Source organism: Triplophysa rosa, linkage group LG15 (assembly GCF_024868665.1).
Source record: "Triplophysa rosa linkage group LG15, Trosa_1v2, whole genome shotgun sequence".
NCBI lineage: Eukaryota > Metazoa > Chordata > Actinopteri > Cypriniformes > Nemacheilidae > Triplophysa > Triplophysa rosa.
In genome coordinates, this window is record NC_079904.1 from 9,005,211 (window position 1) to 9,023,191 (window position 17,981).

The 17,981-nt window shown below is 39.6% G+C and overlaps 1 protein-coding gene across 5 annotated transcripts in view; it reads right to left on the bottom strand.

Annotated features, from left to right (window-relative positions):
- Nucleotides 1–17,981, bottom strand: part of nhsl1b (NHS-like 1b) — an 82,408-nt gene that overhangs the window by 39,064 nt on the left and 25,363 nt on the right. The window contains exon 1 of one of the 5 annotated variants that reach the window (XM_057353544.1): nt 6,267–7,423. The exons of 3 other annotated variants lie outside the window; for them this stretch is intronic. In XM_057353544.1, coding sequence (XP_057209527.1) covers nt 6,267–6,486 — 220 coding nt within the window. In that variant the 5' untranslated portion in view covers nt 6,487–7,423. Of the gene's footprint in view, nt 1–6,266; nt 7,424–17,981 lie in introns of those variants that run through there. One more of the 5 variants, XM_057353550.1, reaches the window with a different exon arrangement.

A 17,981-nucleotide genomic window follows, 5' to 3' on the forward strand; every position in this document is an offset into this window, starting at 1 on the left:
TGTCAATCCCACGAGTGAGCCCACATCCAACGCAGGAACACAGGCAAACTCCCTGACACTCCTTTCTGTGTCTTTCTCTCTCCCCGCCTCATTCACCCACCATAGACACGCCCCCTTTCCTGTCATCTTAGCAGTCTCTTCCGTTTCTCTCAGAAATTGGGAAATGCGGGAAAAGATTCAGTGACAAGTATGGACATGCACACTTTAATGATTCGTACACCTAAGCAAAACTAAAGTAAAACTTTTAAAACAGATCCTCACTGGGCAACAGCACAGAGTGTCATTTCAATAAAGCATGTTTTTATATGCCTCGGTTTGCCCTGTACGTCCAAAATAACAACACAACCGCGATGTAGTGTTGGAAAAAGTTTTTAGCTACTATCAAAACAATATAGTTAAATTACTCAGTTTAATGAGTTACTATCAAAACAACAACGAGTAACCATTTCTGTCTTGAAAAAAGCACATACAGTTCATTGGTTCTACATTACATAAAAGAGGTTGGTGCGCCACACATGTGCACAAACGTGGTGTGGCTGTGTTTGTGACTGTCGGGATGTTTTTGGAGACTCAGCAGTTCCAGGACAGAAGCTCAGGATTAGCTCTTTTTTGAACCGGACTCTGATAAATCACGATCACTTAATCCCCCAAAACACTGTGGCGCTGTTATCAAACCAACGGCAGCTTAGCATCTGTCCCGTGCACACTTATTAGCCAGCCATTACAACACCCTACACACAATCTTGTACGTATAGCCGATTAACGTAGGATTATTTACCAAATTATACATGGTTTTACAGGGATCAATTGCTACATTAAGATACATGATAATTCATCACAATAAACTTGCATGAAAAGATGAATGTGGTATATGTAGTAATGTAGATAATTTACAAGAGCATGCATGACAACAAAACCACCATCATTATGATGAGCAAAGAAGCAAATGGGTAGTGACATCAGGTGGTGTCAGTTTAATGAAAAGTAAATTAGTCAGCATGGAAATGGTGAGCTCACAATAAGGCCAAAACCAATGAGGGTCATTGATTTCCTATGGAAGAGTTAAATGACCTAGTCAGGCAAAAATGCTGACATGTTTTAGACCACAGATGACAAGAGAAGCCAAGAAGAAAAAACATTCTCCCTTAATATTCAAAAGCAGATTAAAGCTGAAATGTAGCTAAACGGGTAAAGCCACACCTCAATTGCAATAACACCAATGGCTAGAATACACTACAAGACTTTTCAAATCTGAACAGATTTTTTTTAAACTAGACATCACACACTTGCAGACTTTTTGAAAGTTTCAGATAGAAACACACTAACTAATCAAATCTGCAGACTGCTTTCTGCAACAAGTCAAAATCTGAGCAAAAGTTGTAGTGTATTTTAGCCTTAAGGTCATAATTTTTTTGTCTAAGGAAGGTAAAATGTATAGCCTGAAAGACTATATATAAGTGTCTGCCAATTGCATAAATGTACATAAAAACTACAGCAATACACATAATGAAGTTTATTTAGTTTCCCGCTAATTTGTAAGCATAATAGCTGACAAACCCTAACAGCAACAGAAACTACACCAACTGGATAGATGACAAAACACAAACAGGGCATATTTGGAAGGGGGGGAGGGGGTGGCAGGGAATCAATGCTTGCTAAAAGCCTAAACTCAGAGCTCAAATGTGTCCGACAGGCATGAACAAAAATGTTAGTAAGCATGGATATACTGTCTATAAACCATTAATTTCCATTGGATCAGCATATATCTTCCTGTTTTGGTACAAGAAATTACATGCTCCATTACGGTCTTTGTAATATGGCTAATGTGGCATAAGCAGCCTATTAACATGTAGAACATGTCCTGTCATGCGATTAGATCAACATTATAGTCAGTCGCCTTAAAATAAGGAAATGTAAAATTAACTTGGCTGAAGAAACAACCGTCTCATTAATCTGACTGCAAATATGTTGCAGTTGGACATTGTAAACCGATCTGATAAACGAAAACAGTGCCTCATCATAAGGTCAGATATTTACATCAGAACCTCCCACCTTATTCTAGACTCAGAGTAATTGATAGGTTACAGAGCTAAATGCTCTCACAGTCATCTGAAAAGCAGCATCATAGCTCATTTATGTAATACACAGATACAGCATTTTAGTTTTTGTGCATGCGTCTATGTACTGTATGTTTTGCGTGCATTACACTGCCATGCATTGTGTCTATGTGTCTCTATGATGATTTGATAAAAAAACTGAGATTCACTTACCTGAGTGATCCAAACATTAGTCCATGATGAACAGCACATGAAGAAGAACATAGAGAGAGAAATAGGCGAGAGAGAAAGAGTTAGGCTACCCAATGAAATGATTAATGTCTTATATACTGTGTACTCTATTGAAAAGATGTGAAATTCACAAAAATCACTAATGTGAAAAAAGCATTGATACTTAAAACTTTTCTATTTTGACATCATTATGCAGACTGAAAGAAAATTTAAAATAGGTAATAATACTTGAACGTTTTAAGATGAAGTGTGCCGCTTTTTTACATCATATTTTCTCGCAAGCCGACCTGATACACACAGACAACTATAACTACAGTAATCCATAGCTGAGATTATTTCCCCAAAAATGTCAACAAATAGAGCAATGTTTTGATAAACGTTCGGTTCGGTTTATGATTTAATTTTTAATCTGAAATTAGGAGGTTCTGACCAACAACCGTGCCACAACAGGAGCAATGCGTGTAATATCTGCTAGACTTACACAGAGGCTGTTATGTAACATGTACAGCAGAGATGGAACGACCACCGATTTATAATGTTGCTTTTTGTACATTTTTCAGAAATTCTAATAAACAACCCACACAGATCCCTATTTTTAAGTGTATTTTTGTGCGAATAAGTATATGTTTTTTTTTCATACAGACAAATCAGGCTGAACCCCATAGCCATAAAAGTCTTTGTAAAAGGTACGTATACACAAATACATCTGTGATGTAAAATCTACTAAAATGAACCCACATGACCACCGCAGCCATTACAAAACCATCCAATTGATGAATTAACAGGAAAGAGCATGTACAGTCGAAGATTGTGTCTAGTACTGAGAGACATTTGTCTACAGAAAGAGTCTGTCCCAGGAAGAATCGGGACTGCCACACAATCAGTCAATTCATTGCTATGGCAACATGCAAAAACATCCTGTCGCCGGGCAACCCGCACACCGAAATTATGGGTCTACTACAAGAGCCTGACAGCACAAAATTACAGGATGCATTTAAATAAAGAGCAGGAACAGCAGTTAGGGAAGCTTAATTAGACATGCGTGTACCAACGTAGGTGCCAAATGTATAAATATATGCTTTAAATTTAGGAGCATGTACAGATGTCAACATTAGGATTTTTAAATTTAGGCTTTCTGTATTGTTTTCTACTTTGGAAAAGAAGTGGTTTTCCTACTTTGCCCCAGGGATGACTCTGTGTGTGTGTGTGGGGGGGGGAAGGGTAAACCCTACGATATGGGGACAAAATGTCCCCACAAAGATGGCAATATCCAAAATCCTTGTCCTTTTGGGGACATTTTTTTGTCCCCATGAGGAAACAAGCTTATAAATTATACAGAATTAATTTAAAAAAAATTTTGAAAATCTAAAAGAGCAGACAGTTGTGTGTGACTTTTAGGGTTAGGGGGTGGGTTAGGGGTAGGGAATATGATATACAGTTTGTACAGTATAAAAACCATTGCGTCTATGGAATGTCCCCATAAAACATGGAAACCCAACATGTGTGTGTGCGTGTGTGCATTCATGTTTGTATATCCCGGTGGGGACCTAAACCTGAATACACACCAACACATGGGTACTTGTGTCACCGTGGGGACCAAAATTGAGGTCCCCAGGGGCAAAAAAGCTAATAAATTGTACAGAACAATATTTTTTACAAATCTAAAAATGCAAAAAGTGTTCTATGATCTTTAGGTTTAGGGTTAGGGGATAGAATATACAGTTTCTACAGTATAAAAACATTACGCCTATGGACTGTCCCCACGGGGATAGTCAACCAAAGCCTGTGTGTGTGTGTGTGTGGGTGTGTCACGCACACATGCATGAGTTTAAATGCTACATACATGCCTAATGCAGCTAGAGAAAGAAGTGTAGGTAAGGACAAAAGTGCTGAGGTGGTGCTTACATTCCAAGTTCAGAAATACGGTTTGGTTCAAAAACAGACATTACAATTATGGGATTTATCGCCTGGAAATAAACTTTTAGCAAGTATCTGCAGAGGTCAGAAGTTCAAAAGTTAGGCATGAGAAGAGTATAAAACGCTTAATGGCAAGACATGTTGTACACAGCTATGACTGATATGAATAGGTAAATCTGTTCTATGAAACACCTGACAGAAGTCCTTTCAAAAGTCATGCAAAACTAAACAGAGCATGAAAGCAACCCAAATAAACAGTGACAGCTAAGGAAGACTAATCTAACTCTACCAAGTACACCACCCGGGCATCAACCTAAAGTAACTTTACCCTGCTCTGATCTCTCATCAGAAGCGGTACAGTGTTACACCTCCACCCCAATACCAAACACACACACGTACACATGCACACACACTCAACCAGGTCAACCAAAAAACAAAAGATCTGAAGCGATACTGGGGTGGAGTTTCAGCTCTGATGCAGGAGTGGCAGAGTTGTCATTTGATTTGCAAAGCAAACTATGTGCCACTGGACATTTAGGTCAACACGTCAAGATCTGCATGAGACCGATGTATTCATTTACATCGGCTTCTGAGAATCAGTGCCAGCCTCACCTTTTGCTGACACACGCTTGTTTTCACAACATTTCTATTTGAACGCATGCAAAGCGCACGAGAACACTCAACGTGAAGACTTTACAAATTACATTCAAATGACACAATTCAACAAGAATTTTACTTACCTCAACTTACGTGGGGCAATTCATTAATGGACAGAGCATCATTAAGATTCGGGAATAGCTGCACAGCTACAGTGACAACAGCAGACACAATGAAAGCATCTTTCCACACACAGAGCTGGCATCGGCTCTCACGCCCCTATCGCCACCAGGCTGTGAAATCACCCATCTACACACACTCATACTTTAGCTTTTTTCTATTATATTTCCAGCTATCCTCTGGTCCGGCCCTCCCCTCACTCCAGCCTACACACCACACTCAACCCGTCACAAGACGTGTCAACGACTGAAACAAAGGCAAACCTGTAATAAAAACGAGACTGTGACCTAAAATTTCTCCCTCAATTGTAAACAACTTACACTCTGACTTCCTGTGGGAGTAACAATAAATACGAACACAATAGAGAGATCAGGATACACAGGTGTTAAACCAAACATCACCAATTACCATTACATACAGTAGTTGTTATATTTGAATGAAGTTTAAAGCATATTTCTAAAAAGGACAGTAGGTATATACCTGCTATTTAAATAAATAAATCTACTTTCATAATTAAATGAAGAAAAAGACTGGACATTGCAGACACTTTTATACAAAGCCACTTACAGTGCATTCACGTTACACATTTTCCTACATGTTACACACGGAAACCGAACCCACAACCTAGAGCTCTCAATGCAATGCTCTACCAATTGAGCACAGGAACACTACAACACTACAACACTGAAAAAAAGGTTTCATTCAACCAATTAAAATATTTTAGGGTAAGGATTCACATCTAAATTTTATAACTTGAGCCAATTAAAAATATATACCTTTTCTTTATTATTTTTCATTGGCTTAAGTTATAAAATATAGATGTGAATCCTTACCCTAAAATTTTTTAATTGGTTGAATGAAACCCTTTTTTCAGTGAATGGCGAACCACATAAAAGTACAATTTCAAAACAAAAAAAATCCATTTAAAGCTGCAATCCATAACTTTATGTAATATCTAAATTTGCAACAGCAATCTCTCCAGTGCGATTACGTAGTAAATGTCAGTGTGATGTCATTGCCGTGAATTCACATAAAAATAAGTATATGCACAGTAAACTGCAATTTTGTGTTTCAATTAGAAATGACGATACAAAGTCAGAAGTTACGGATTGCAGCTTTAATTCATTTTAATAACTTTCCATGCCCCAATTCACACTTTTAATATCCCATACGACCATGGGTGTCCTATTGTTTCCAGAAAAAAACATGAAAAACCTATTTGAGATTTCTAAACACAAAAGCACACGTTCTTACACAAACATCACACACACTATAAACCCTCACCTATATAGTGCTGAGGTGCATACAACCAGTCATCTTCATCTTCATTCGCTCCACGTGGAGCGTAGGAGTGTCTATGGAGGCTGTTCTGGCTGCGGAAGAGTTTACGGGTCTGTTGTGACAGGGAGGACACGCTCAGCCAGCTGAGAGCACGAGAGAGAGAAGCACCCTTCTCAGTCCTCTCCTCCTTTTTTAAAGACCCAGGACGCTTTTCCCTCATCATCCCCACTTAGAAAACTCCAGAGGAGGTTAAGTCTTTGAAAGTACAAGGGCTGAGATGTGGCACTCACTGGTCTTTACCAAAGATCCTTAAAGATCTAGAAGCATAAAGTGAAACAGTTTATGCTTAAGGATTGAAAAGTACTGGAGATGTGAATCCATGAGGTTTGCGGTATTCTAGCAAATGTGTTATCCAAAATTCAAAGAAAGGAAAGGTTATAGTTAAGGCTCCTAATCTTATCACTAAATGCAATTTACTGGTCCACATGTGAAACAAATGGAGTACTCCCAACAGTACAACAAAATGTCTGCTAATCTGTTAGGTAGAAAAAAACATGCAAGTCCTGGAAATCCCAACACGAGAGCTGAAACCCAGAAGTGGCAATTAACTGAAGCAACAGGCTGGAAAATAGCTGGTCTCTCCCAACCGAGGCATGGTGTCTGAGAAGACGATCTTAAATATAGTGCAGTTTTGAAGCAAAAAGAAGAAAAATTTCATTAAAAGGACAACAGGATCAACCCAAGGTCCTGCTGAAGGCATCCAGGTTCAGGAAGGTTTAACATCTGCTCCACAGAATATCAAGAAATCTTGCCATCATCAAACAGCAATGCCAGAGACCATGTGACATTACATCCAAACACACCTGGACTGAAGAAATATCAACCACATATCGTCCTCTTTCCTTTTCAACTTTTACGTCCAGAATCAGGTTCTTCTGTCATCGCCGGAGTGCTGAGCAATCCTCGGACACTCTTCCTGAAACTCGGCTGTCATGACGTAGGTATGTCCGTGGCCGTGAGTCACTCACCTGGACATTTAAGCACATAAGCATACAACCACCGTCGCTAAGTCCATTCGTAAAGTGTCAAAGAAAAACCGTTCCCTGATCTCTGGGTGACAGTTGTCTAGAGACACCCACATGCACTGTGGGACCAAAAGTTTAGGATTACAAACAACTAGTGTGCTGGTGAAATATGACCTTAAAACCAGCCCTCAACCACTCCCTTCTTCTCGGATTTCTCCCTGTGATCTATGCCCCTCCCCTCCGGTGGCATAGCAACCACAGAGGGTTTGACCGGTTGCTCCACACCTCCTCCTCCGGGTTTCCCTTCCACACTCTCTTGCAACTCTCACAGGTGTTCTCCTACAAGATCCAAACGTGGCCACGAAGTCTGATCTTGGGTCAGCGATGACTTGCCTGCAGGTTTAAGCTGTACACAATGTGTTGACCTGTACACAATGTTGACGACCAGCAGATAAGCTCGCTAGACCTGTCCAGACCAGAATATCCAGCTATCGGCAAACAAACTGTGCTAGTGACCCGAGAGAAGGAAAACACTGTGACGAAAGCAAGAGAGGTGTTTTGTCTAGAAAAAACACACGAACAGTAACACACTGCCCCAGGTGGAGGAAATTGAGGGGGTAAGAGGTCTAATTTAACTCCAATGCTTACAATACAATGATACTTTAGTATATACCACAGTACAGATGACCATATTTATGTGTTTAAATTGTACTTCAATGAACTTCAAAATAATAAGTACTATGCTAATGTTTCTTAAAAAACATAGTACCACCATTGTACTTTCTTTTTTTGCAGTCAGTTTTGTCCCCTTTCCCTAAATTTGCGTGTGAATGCATAAAAGTATGTGCATGTGTGTATATGAGCGAGCATGTAAACGAGCACTGTGGTTTGTGTAAATGTATCTGTCTGACCACAGCAAAAATCCCAACAAGATTCATCCATCCAACCCAGAGCTCCAATAAACTCACTCCACTGACAACCGGCACAGTCCCAAAACAACATACAATGGCAAATCCTTAAAAACACGCCTATATTGCAGTGCACAAGTAAGTGTGTCAGTGTCTGACATTCACATTGGGAATAGCAAACACATTGAGGCTGGTGGAGTGCAAATATACAGTGTGTAGAATTAATGATTAAACTTACTGTGTCCTACAAAACCTCTATACATGAACACAGCTGGATGACATAACAGACAGCTCCTCTCTCATAAAACACACAGCTAGACCATCCAACCTTTATTCTTATCAAAGCAATCAATGGCCCTACACGCCCAAACTGTGGGTTAATATTTCACCAGGACCAAGAGACAACTGCTGGTGAGAGACACAACAAATTCAGAGTAAAGAAATAGGATCAACAGCTTCTCCATTTACCAAGCTATCAATTTCTGATATTTACAGTTAAACTAAATTAAAGGTGCTGTGTGTATTTTTTTGGAAGATCTATTGACAGAAATGCAATATAATGTACATATTACTATAGACATAACTATGTCTTCAGAGATGTAAAAAGACCTTACATAATGAAGCGTTATGTTTTTATTACCTCAGAATGAGCTATTTCTATCTACACTGCGGGTCCCCTTGCACGGAATCCGCTATGTTGTTTCTACAGTAGCCCTAAACGGACAAACTGCTCTACAGAGCACGTTTCGTAAATACAATATCTCCTTCAGCAAAGAAGAGAAAATATGACAACATCTTTGTCCTGCTTCAAAAGAGAGGGGGGAGGGGTGGATTGAGCCGTTAGTTGCAATTCGCAACCTCACCACTAGATGCTGCTCAATTTCATACACCGGACCTTTAAATTATATATTTTTTCAAATTTGTTTATAAATATAAATGTATTTTATAATAAGTAAGAAGTGAGAGTTAAAAAGGAAAGGACAATGACATTTCAGCTCATCCATCATTCTTTTGAAAATTTAAAGTATTAAAAAATTCTATCTATAGAGCATCAGTCATACAGTGCAATATAAAAAGTATAAAAATATAAGAAATAATATATTTTTTCAGCCTCATTAACTATAAATATATATTCATAGTCATGAGCCTAATTATATCAATTTAAATCTTTAAGTTAAAACAGCCAATCAGCAACAGGACCAAAAGTTCCTCCCTGCACATCCCCAGCTTTTTCTCAGGAGCTAAAACGGAACGATGCTGCTTAACTTTGACACGCTCGTGGTGTCCTGCTGTTGACACTGCAGCTCGGCGAGGAAACCCGAGCAGTGTTCTTAAGAAAGACATGCCATGAATCTCTGCACATGATCATACGCCCAAAAATAGGCCGAGTTTTCAACCAAGGTGCATCATGCAAGTACACACATGTACATCTTCACACGCTCCAACCATTCACATTAGGGTATGAACGTCTGGTTTGGCTAGCAGTCAAACTACTTACAAAGTCATTTTCTCTAGTCCAACTTAATCCCTTTTTATGACCAAGACATTATGTTTGACGACTAGATAAATGAAGTTCACTAAAACAAGCACTTAGTCTATCAAATGTATCTAAATTATGCAAATTTAGATATTTAACAGATTACAGCTAATTGCCTCCAAGTTCCTCTTACTGTTGTTTACTAAACTCAAAGTGGCAATTTCAGTCTCAAAACAGCTTCCAAACTGGCAGAGCGCTGGTGGTTTTTTAATTAAGCTTTCAAATTTAAACGCCTACCAGTATGCCAAGAAAAATATTTTATTATGTTCTGTCCCCACATTTTTATGATCTGGGTTTATTTGTCTTTGTGGGTATCTTTGCAAGTGTGTGTCTGAGTGAGCTTAACAAAGCTGTGTGTGTACAGCATTTGTGTCTTTGGACGTACTATTTCACAAATTTGATGTAGGAGAAAAAAATCAAAACAGTTTGGGTTTCAATGCAGCCAGATATGCAAAACTATATTGGAAAAAAGATTCTTGGCAATTGAAGACAATGAGGGGAAGAGAGTAGTAAAGACTTTTACCTAAATTAAACTAAGGAAGAAGCCCACCAGAAACGTCAACTAGAAAGTTAGCAGTACTCTCATCACTTCATTAACTGTCTCTATTCACAGAAAGATCATGAAGGGTGACCAATGACTAACAAAACCCTCTGTGTGACCTCTGACCTTTGGCACTCATGAACCTGAGAGGCTGACCATCACCTCTTGAGCAAGGTTCCACAAATACTTGTTGATCCATGATGACCTCTAAACTAGGGGTGTAACGAGCAAATGAGGTTGTGTAGTGAACATTTTTCACCAGACGATTTAGGAACGTTAAGACGATTTGGCGCACAAACCTAATACGCATGCATCAAAGTGCTCCGGTCCAAGAAGAAGACAAAGAAGAAGTGCTCTCGTGAACGTGCGCCATACACTGACAAGACAGAGGAGAATATATCGATTAAAGTCGGTATTTTGGTTTGTTTTTCACACATAAATCATTCTCGTCGCTTCAAAAAAATTCAACTGAGCCACAAGTGAGCGGATGGACCAATTTAATGATGTCTTTAGTACTTTTCTGGACCTTGGCAAAAACTGAAACCATGGTTTCAATGAGGAGGCCTAGAAAGCTCTCGGATGTCACCTAAATATCTTTATTTGTGCTCCGAAGCCGCCGGAAGTTCTCTAAACATGTTTAACGTCATGTGGGTGAGTAAAAAAATCACACAAAGTTGATTTTTGGGTGAACTGATCTACCACACTCCAACTGTGCCTTTACCCAAAGCAGAGCTGCTCTTTTAAATATATAACCGTAATAATTCACTCAATTCCAAGCATGCATTACATTTTCCTAAATAATTCATGCCATTATGTCTATGCACAACGTGAGTGTGATCTGTTTTGTGGATGGTTATTTAGTAGTCAAAATCAAATTTAACAAAATTTTGAATGGCTACAATGGCTGTTCAGTCAAAGGGATTTCTTATTGAAATACAATACAGCTCTAGACTGAATATAGCTCAGCATTTGTGTAAAAACTTTCAATTAACATTCTCAACGTTTTAATTCATGGTCTAGAGAGCCACCATTAAATTTTATTGTCAGACTAAAACATGCCATTTTGTCCACGAGGAAAATTGGTCAGTAAAATGCCCACAATAAAGAGTTTTACCACGCAAGAGCATGTGCGATTTATCCGTGCATATCTCGTTGTATAACCAAAAGCCATAAAGTAACCCCAAAAAAGGATTTACTGTTTCTGAGTCACTCTGTCCTATGTCTTAGAAACTGGAAACATTTTTAGCATTTTAAGTGTTTTTGTCAAGTTAGATAGATGTCGGACTCCTCAGTCTACACATTTTCAACTAGTTTATACCAAGGGAAACAATAATCACTAGGACAAAATATCTCCTGAGAGAGTGTGTCTACCAAGCACAGGACCCAGATGAGGACGTATCTTGGAGACAGAACTCAGGGTGTGTTGAGGACAAGCACAGGGACTCGAGTACTCCGTAAGGTCTTCTGCTTAGGCTGTAGTGAAGCAAAACATAAAAACTATAATAATACTAAAAACACTAAACAAGAAAGAATGGCACTCCGTGCCAGGCCTCTTTGAATCCAGTTTCATTCCAACCTTAATCAAACACAACTGAACAAGCAAAACAAGGTCTTTAGATTACAAATACATTACAGGCAGGTGTGTTGTATCAGGTTATAATGGAACTCTAAAGGACAGTGCCCGAATAGCCTTGGGGAATGGTGAGTCTGTATTGTTGGACATGTACCACTAGGGGGCGGTATAACGTTGTAAATGCATTTAGCCTTTTGGCAACATCGAATACAGGACACCATATTTATACAACAACTATCCCTGATCCATAAACAGCAGTCACAACAAAGAAAACATGCAATATCACACCATGTGCGAATGATGTAATATTAACAGTAATAACAGCACAATATTGAACAAAAAAAATTCTGTCTTTTGCCAATTAGAGTAAGAAAAAGTTAAGTCACATCAGTGGGCGGTTTTTAAAAGAATTCCAACAAAAGCAACCCAAACACGTTAAACCTAAAAGGCAGGTGTTGACCCTTCACCCCTGAACAGTGACCTCTGGCAGCTGCCTCAAACCTGCACTCCCAATGTGGAGTAAAGATGTTGACATTTCATTGAATAGAAACAAAAGCCACCGAAAAGCAGTCAGATGGGCAGATAGAGTCAGCTCTAAAACACGCGGCCTTTTATCAGGTGGCTTAAACTCCCTCATGACTAATGCACACACAAACACAATGTTTACACACACTCGCGGTGGTTCACGCCGAAACAATCTAGGTGACACGTGCAGACTCCCACACAGGAAGTAATCGATACTTCCGATAATCGACAGATATATAATAAAGATGCTGACACAAAGTACACACGAGAGACATAACTCTTGGGTCGTGACCTAAAGTGGCCAGTTCATGCATGAAATGTTTTCCTGTCAGGACCACTGTCGTCAAATATTTAAACAATAGCAATATTTAAGGTTGGCGGAATGAAACTGTTCTGGGTAAACTCTCTGTCTGTCCATGGACAGAGCAGGACCGCAGCAATTCATGTTCCCCCACCTGATGCGTAACAGGATTAAACTAAAATAATCCGACAGAAGGCAGATATGGAGGAGATGGGGAAGGAGGTGGGTTTTAAGTACGGCACGATTAAGCAGCTGATAAGGAACAGAGAAAGGCAACTTAAATAGGACGCAGTCTAGTATGTGTTGCATGACTATTGGTTAGCGTTGATTAGCTGCACCTGATGTGATCGGCTGATGCAAGCTAGACTCACGTGACCTGCCAGAACTGACGCTATGCTTGATTTAAAGAATCCGTTTAAATCACAATTTAAAGTGATAGTTCACCCCAAAATAAAAATTCTGTCATCATTTACTCACCCTTCGACAGAACACAAAAAAAGATATTTGAAGAATGTTGTTAACTGGACCCCATTCACTGCATTGGTTTTGTGTCCATATGATAGAAGTAAATGGGGGCCAGTGCTGTTCAGTTACCAACGTTCTTCAAAATATCTTCTTTTGTGTTCTGCAGAAGAAAGAAAGTCATAAAGGTTTGAAATGACAAGAGGATGAGTAAATGATGACAGAATTTTCATTTTTGGGTGAACTATCACTTTAAAGAAAACTATCATCATAGAAATACACTGGAAACATAGCCCTATGTTTCAAATAACGCTAGTCTGAACAAAAGACTATGCGACAATGCAAACGCACCACCACTATAGAAAAAAAACATGTCTGTCTGACGTAGTTGGGGGTGAAGTAGGGGTAACGTCTATGTTCCATCTGTTCTTTGGGTCATCCTGTTGGCATCCCTTTCCATTTCCTCTAAGTGTGTGTCATGTCACGACAGAGTTGTTTTGCTTGTGTTTGTCACTGGTGGGCTGTATTTCTCAAAGGGGGAGAGAATGAGAGGAAGGAAAAGAGAAAGAGAAGTTTCGTCTGTCCGAAATGACTGGTCATCTCCTGTTCCTCATCCCATCATGCCATCCTAGAGAATAAGGAAGTGGACTGTAAGCTACCGTTTCGAACCACGGCCAGAGACTGACCGTGTGATTTGATAAATTGTCCCTGCAGACTCTCTACATTCTCAATTACACCTTGAAACCGCAAAAGATGTTCACGGTATCAGCTTCAAAGGCCTTGCGAATTTAGAGTTGTGAGAGTCCGACTGCTTCTTCTGTTCCCAGAAACTTCGTATACGTCAATAATATATTACAACATCAATCATACACAGTCAAGCTACAGATATTACTCAATAGCAGACATCGCGTGCTCCACCCTGGGACGCATTATTAGTCACACTGACAGCTGGCTAATGTGTGTGCGTAAAGTATGGAAGCCTGTGGAAACAGTCCATTGTTGTCATGCTTGCATGCTTTGTGTGAGGTTTAAAAGGCATGCTGTCAAGCAAGTTTTAAAATGGCACGCCACGAGGTTTGTGAGAGTGCATATTTTAAAGTTTCATAATATAAAAAACATACACAGCTCATTATACTGCAAGGCTTAATGCACAGATCTGTTCTTCTCCCCCTTTTTGTTCCGTCTCTCTTTACATTCACTTTAGACATAACTAATGAATGTTTATATCAGTGACCCCTCAATATGCACCCGGCTGTCAGCCCTGTTGAGTTTTACGCAAACGTGAAATTACTTTAAATCTACTTGCTTTTAGAAATATCAACAGACCATCACAAGAATGCAAACACTTATTTAAAGGAGAGGACAACACCCTCCATGACTCACAAACAAGGACTCCCACACATTCATCAGTGTTACCTGAGAACCATTTGGAGCAGACCGGTTGTGTAACACGGACCACATTCACATGCATCACCGATTATTACTATGCTTATTCTGGCTGACGGTGGATTCACACGGTATGCGGCAGTCGCGAGTGTCTATTTAATTTTTAAAGGGAAACATGCGGTAAGCGGCAAAACGCGGGCCGTTTCATTGGCGGTGCACAAGCAGTGCTCGTGCATCCAAAATCCCGCAACTTCCACGGGCACGGCTCATTGCAGCATGCGCAGCTGAAGATAAAAATATTGATCTTTTTGTGAACGGCAGCCACGCAGCAATTCCACCGCTCAACGCGTACCGTGTGAATCCACCATAAGCCTTTATTTAAAAACTTTATTCTAAATAACCACGTAATGCTTATTTACACTATTCCGTTTTGGAAACAATGAAGAAGCATATTCATAAAGTGTAATACTTTGCATTTTCTGCATAATGTAATAAAGAAATGAATGAAATTCACATTTTTGCATTCAGTTTATTCATTTATGCCTATTTTAATGTTTGTAAAATAAACTATTGTGCATCATCTAAAAGCTTTTTCATGAGAATTCACATAAACATGCAAATGAATGTGCTCATAACTACAATGTGAATGTATGTGTGTGTGTGTGTGTTTACATGTGTACAGCAGGAACTGCCACAGGCATCTGCCCTGAAAGAGTGCAGAATCATCACAGTGAGCTCACAGGACAGGAATGAGAGCAGGACAGCAGATGACTTACATCTAGAGCGGTTCAACAAACACCTACAGCAACCAAACCAGATCAAACTGACCGAAAACAACCTTGATTCAATTTAGTCCAATGCATAACTCTGGGCATTTTCAGAACAATTTCTGCGAATAATAAAGTTTTTCCTCAAGTTAACATAGTCCTAACAGAATAACCACAAGTGCAGGTTATATCACATAGACCTGTTCTTTGACAGTCAGGAAGTATCCAAATACTACTTGTCTCGTCTATTCTCTGAACAGAGTATCTACTGTTTCATTCATTAAAACCTAACAAACCTGTTGTAAAAGCAAGTGTGATCTTTCTTTAAAACAAAATAACAGCTTCATATTTTGTCATCAAACGCAATTCAGGTGCGGCTTAAATGTGCAAATAGTCTAGGGTATACTGTATTTTGTTATTTTTACCTACTAACTAAAAAATCGGAACACTGATAAAAATTCAAACAAAAAATTCTTTTTCAGGTTTCTCTTTTAAACTGTTAAGGGGATAGTTCACCCCAAAATGAACATTATATCATGATATTTAGAAGAATGTCAGTTACCAAACAGATCTCATCGACCAATTATTGCCATAGTCTGGATCTGTTTGGTTACTGACATTCTTCCAAATATCTTCCTTTGTGTTTAGCAGAACAAATAAATGTATACAGGTTTGGAACAATATGAGGGTGTGTAAATGACAAGAATTTTCATTTTTGGGTGAACTATCCCTTTAAGCTTTTCAGGTCCTGGTGTTATGCAAGCAGGCTAGTTCTTTCTCACGAGTTTGGACTTTTCCGACTTCTTTCAGTCGTGCACAAAATCACTCATTTGTCTTAATGTTGGTGGGACAGCTGAACAGAGAGTGAAAGCCGGGCTTAACTAATGTTTTTGGATTAGCATACTAAGAGACCTGGCGTCCTCGGGGAGCCTCTCAGAATACAGCCACAATCAGGGGCCGAATGGAACTCCACACGTCCCATTGATCTGATGACAGCCGACCTGGCAACCCTCCAAAATCTCAACGGTTTTCTAGAGAATTACCACTGTGGAGACTGAAAGACGATGAAAACTTGTTGGAAGTGGCAGATCCACATGTAGCTACTGCTAAATGGTCCTTCTGTGGCATCAACTCTTTGCAATACATTCTTAAGTTGGTAACAAGCAAACAAGAAAAACAAACATTTGCCATTATTTGTTACTGTTAACGATACAAATTATTTATAAACTATTTTTACTAGCATCCATTTTATTACAAATCAACCCTACCAAATTCTGTGCAAGAGAACAAAAAGCCTTGTGGCAAGAAACGTCTCCTTTCTTTAACCCCTGACAGAGGTTATTAATCCAGATGAAGTGTAAACTGTGAGTAAAGGGGACATTGGGCCTCCTGCTAATCTACACCCCTGTTCCTGTTCAATTAAACCACAGTCAAAAGTACAGGAGACCCTTAAAACTCCCTCCAAATCTTCTACTGTTGGTGAACCATACGCTCAACCTCTCTGCAGGGCCATTATTGTCTGATTTTAGAGGAGGGGAGAGAAAGAGAGGTCAAGAGAGAGATAGAGAGAAAAGCGGGGCTTGTGTTATGCTGATCAGGCAGACGCATGGCGGAGAGCCGTCTGTTACCGTGACAATAGGGAGCCCGTCACAGGGCTGGCGTTTTGCCCTCTGCAGCGGGGAGCAGTCTGTTACACGGCCGGACACATGCAGCCAGATGCTTACACACACTGTCATATACAACCGACACACGCCAATGAAGACAACAGTGATGGAGGGCTGCTGGGATATTAATGAGCTTTGAGACTGTCAGATTTTGCTGTCATAAAGAGAGTGCTAATTATTGTTTTCATGGGAGATCATTGTATGCTATATTAGTGCAGTAAAAGCTTGTGATGATGCCTGTCTTAAAACTTTATGAAAGCAGCCACGCGTGTCTGTTTGCGTCACAAACACGCACACATTAAACACCAATCAGTTCTACATGGTCAATCTTTCAAAGTATCTCTCTCACTGTAACAGTGCAAGCTGCCTAAATTATTCCCTGTGTGGTTTTTCTCTGCCACCACCTTTTCTCTTTGTCTTATTGTAATTGTTTGTTTTTATATTATACAGTATATAGACCACTTCGCAAGATGTAAACACTGGTCCAGAAGCACTTTTGGTTTCAGTTTTTATGATCTTTTTAATTGTACATTTTTTTAATTTGTTTAGTTGGTTGTATTTTGTTCAAACGTTTGTGTAGTGTTAAAAAAAACTGAAAAAAGACTATTCTTCTTATTATAGTAATTGAGTTCCACTCTGTCAGGTCTCGGGTCTAGCATCTGTGGGTTTTTTCTGTCTGTCCTCAGTTGTCATGTCAGGCACATGGCTTTGTTGTGACAGCTCGCCATGTGTCTGGAGTCCGCGTTGACCCCGCCCCCCTTGTTACCTTGTTAATTCTTTCATTACTGTGTCCCTCATTTCACCTGTGTTTTCTGGTTTCCCGCTCCTTTTTCCGGCTGTTCCTTGTTATCCCTCTGTTTGATTTCCTTTATATTCCCGTGTTTCTCTTGTCCTGTGTCAGTCCGTTTGGTTTCATTACCTGAAGATTGTCTCTAGTCTAGTCTAGTCTAGTCTAGTCTAGTCTAGTCTAGTCTAGTCTAGTCTAGTCTAGTCTAGTAGTGCGTGTGCACGCACTTTATTTTGATATCT